This window comes from Paramormyrops kingsleyae, chromosome 9, assembly GCF_048594095.1.
Source record: "Paramormyrops kingsleyae isolate MSU_618 chromosome 9, PKINGS_0.4, whole genome shotgun sequence".
NCBI classification, from domain to species: Eukaryota; Metazoa; Chordata; class Actinopteri; order Osteoglossiformes; family Mormyridae; genus Paramormyrops; species Paramormyrops kingsleyae.
The window spans coordinates 27,762,165-27,765,038 of NC_132805.1; the positions used below are offsets into that span (position 1 = coordinate 27,762,165).

General features: G+C 42.5%; 1 protein-coding gene across 1 annotated transcript; it reads right to left on the bottom strand.

The window, feature by feature from the left end:
* Positions 1-197: 197 nt before the first annotated feature.
* Positions 198-2,652, bottom strand: popdc3 (popeye domain cAMP effector 3). Its single transcript, XM_023806173.2, has 3 exons — positions 1,691-2,652; positions 1,497-1,605; positions 198-1,395 (listed from the first exon to the last, which is right to left on the bottom strand). Exons 1-3 carry the CDS (start codon positions 2,197-2,199, stop codon positions 1,105-1,107), a joined length of 909 nt encoding a protein of 302 aa, XP_023661941.1. The 5' UTR covers positions 2,200-2,652; the 3' UTR covers positions 198-1,104.
* Between the last annotated feature and the right edge of the window lie 222 nt (positions 2,653-2,874).

Here is a 2,874-nt window from a genome sequence, read left to right on the forward strand (position 1 = left end):
CTCAACCACAGAACCAGAGCAGGGCTCGGGCGATCGGGCTCCTGTTTGCCTCCTCACTTGTGGGACAGTGACTGGAGGGGGCAGAGCGGCAAGCGTGCTGTAGCGTTATGGACAGCTAATAGCTTTTTTAAGGGAAATGTGAATTGTGTGTGGGTTTATTTGGGGGAATAAATGATTATAAAAACAAAATGCACATATTTAAAGTTCTTCGTCGTGTATTTATCAAAAAAAATAGTTACAGCACTTATGAAGGTACATCGTGTGCGGCTGAATAACTAAACAATCAAATGTAAACAAATTGTGTGGCTCCAGGATAAACCCCGAATTAAGGCTCATATTAATATAAATGCCATCCAAAAGAATTAAAAACGTGAATTACAATGCATGTAGCCTATACAATAAATTCTACAACAAATTAAGCACGTAATTCTTATGCATTCCAGATAAATCTTTCCGTGCGAAGATTGTCACAAGGAGTGTCCGCGGTCATTTGATGTGTGAATGTCATGGGAGTTGTGTGTGGGACAGCAAGAAAAGCAGCTGTCATAGTTTGTTGCCAGTTTCAGCTACTCTATAAATAGAGATACCACTAATATGAGGAGGGGGGGGGGGGATGTGAATGCATAAGTGTGTGCTTTGCCTTTCAGGGTCCTGACACAAACGGACATTTTTTTCACCGACGATTTCTTGTGAAATGCTGTGTTAAGTCACTGGTCTGAAAGGAAACGATGTTTATATCAGTTCCAATGCTTCTCTGGACGACAATATGACAAATTGGTAACAAAAAGTTGATTCTGCAGCTAAATTTGGCCATGGTTGCAGAGTGTCGATTTACACGCAGTGCAGATCTATTGCGACCGAATTGCACACACAAAGTTTAAGTAAGGATGTAGTGTTTATACAGTCCTAAAAACGCCGTGTTCACATTTATTATGCTGTTGTTAATATATAATACAAAATTTATTTACAATCATAAAAATTCTGGGAAAATGTGTAAATAAAACCGAACCTAAAAAAGTGGAAAAAAATATGAAGAAAAAACGAGGTTTTTCAAGGGAACGCGAAAGTAAACAAAACAAAATTATATTAAAGACTACACGTCCTTCATGCTGGTGTTTGCGGTGGGTGGATGCGCTTTTCCGGGACCCGTAAATACACGTCTGTCGGCTCCGATTCAGGAGCGGGGACGTAACAGAAGCTGGGTAACCGGAGATCGTAACGAAACCCGCCACCGCCCACAGCTTTATCGTTAAGGGAGAATAATTTTTCCGCGATGTCGTTTCTGACCAGGAGGGCGAACACCTTCGCGATGTAGCGATGCTTGGCGAAAAGTAAATAAAGTTTCTTGCGCCGCCAGCAGACGTATTTACAGGAGTTTTCGGCTCGCAGCGTCACCTAAAAAGACAGCAGAAAATTAGGTTTTTAATCTGCCAGTATTTGCATACGAGATATGAGTCTCGCAGTTAGCCTATTCATCAAGGGATATGAAACCTCACCTGAAAGATTCCTTCTTCTGCAGGCCGTAGAGAATCCCATTCGGGCGAATCGAGAAACTGGTAGGGGTGAATGTCGTGCAGAAACTCCCCATTTACAGTTACCCGAACTCTGTAGGAAAGGAAACTCCGTTTAAAACACTTCATGGACTTCATTTCTTTAGAGGAAGATGGATAATTGCCTGAGGTTCACCTACCTGCCGGAGAGGAGAATCGAAAGTTTATCGATTGGCGTTTTGCCCTCCATTGCGAAGCAGTGGTCGTTTTCAATAGTGTGTATCACCCCGTCGCTGCACGCCACCACCATCCCGTAATGGGTCAGTGACACCCCGAGTCTCTTGAACATGTAGGTATAGAGATCCTGGTACTCTTTATCAAACGTGACATTTCGCAGCCTGTAGGCGACGTGGACGATCTGGAGGGCGCAGATGGCGAAGAGGGCAAAGCTCCAGGAGAAGGCGTCGGTGGTGCATGCATCTGACCAAGCCCAAATGGAGGAACAAAAGAAACCAAGCGCCAGGAAGGAGAACAAGTACAGCGAGCCATAAAATCCGCTCCCGCCCATAAAACCCAGAACCAAGAATATATTGGCGAGATGAAACAGTGATCCCTCCGGCTTCTCTTTCCATTCCATGCAGACAGGATATGCGATTGCTCCCCCGTCCAAAGTTAAGTTCTCCAGCTGTAAATAGTCCGGAGGATCCATGGTTAAAGTAATATTTAGGTTCTAGTCAAATGAGGACAGCAGACACTTAGTGGATTAGCATTCTCTACATTAAGCTCAGAATCTTCGGGACCAGTTCAAATGTGACAGCCTACCCCCCAATCTGACATGTAATGTCATGCGTTTGCGATTCTTATCCTCCTCTAAAATACGATCTACGGATTGCCAGACGCTCCGCCTGGTCCTTATGCCCGAAGGATGAACGGGACACGATAGAGAGAAAATGACGGTTCCAATAAATTAGTTTTCCCTTAGAATTCCTGTTTCTCGGCAAACGTCACGCACTTGGTCGTATTTAGAAATTCACCGGTGTTACCCTCGTTGATCTGTAATCACATCTTGATCTGCTGTGTTACTTTATTCATATCAGATTTCGACCTATAAACGTCTATGTAATAGAATATAATTCTGTATAGTATGTCATTCCCTTTTATATTTTACGAAACGACGCATAAACGTAATCATTTTTGGCTGTCCATAAGCTGTCGGAATCTTAAATTGTAAGAAAGAAATGTATCTTTTTTTTGAATGCTTTAGCGTGTAATTTGTTTTCTCATTATAAATACAGTTTTACATTGTGAGACTCTCACCAAAATGTTTTCTTATTGGAGATGAAGCATAATTTTTTCGCCCATTAACAAACACAAGTATAACATC

Bases quoted from the DNA above. Each gene is read 5' to 3' on its own strand.
- popdc3 (XM_023806173.2), bottom strand. From the start codon at position 2,199: ATGGATCCTCCGGACTATTTACAGCTGGAGAACTTAACTTTGGACGGG. The intron at 1,606-1,690 runs GTAGGTGAACCT...CCTTTCCTACAG, and splicing joins TCGATTCTCCTCTCCGGCAG to AGTTCGGGTAACTGTAAATG. The intron at 1,396-1,496 runs GTGAGGTTTCAT...CTGTCTTTTTAG, and splicing joins CAGAAGAAGGAATCTTTCAG to GTGACGCTGCGAGCCGAAAA.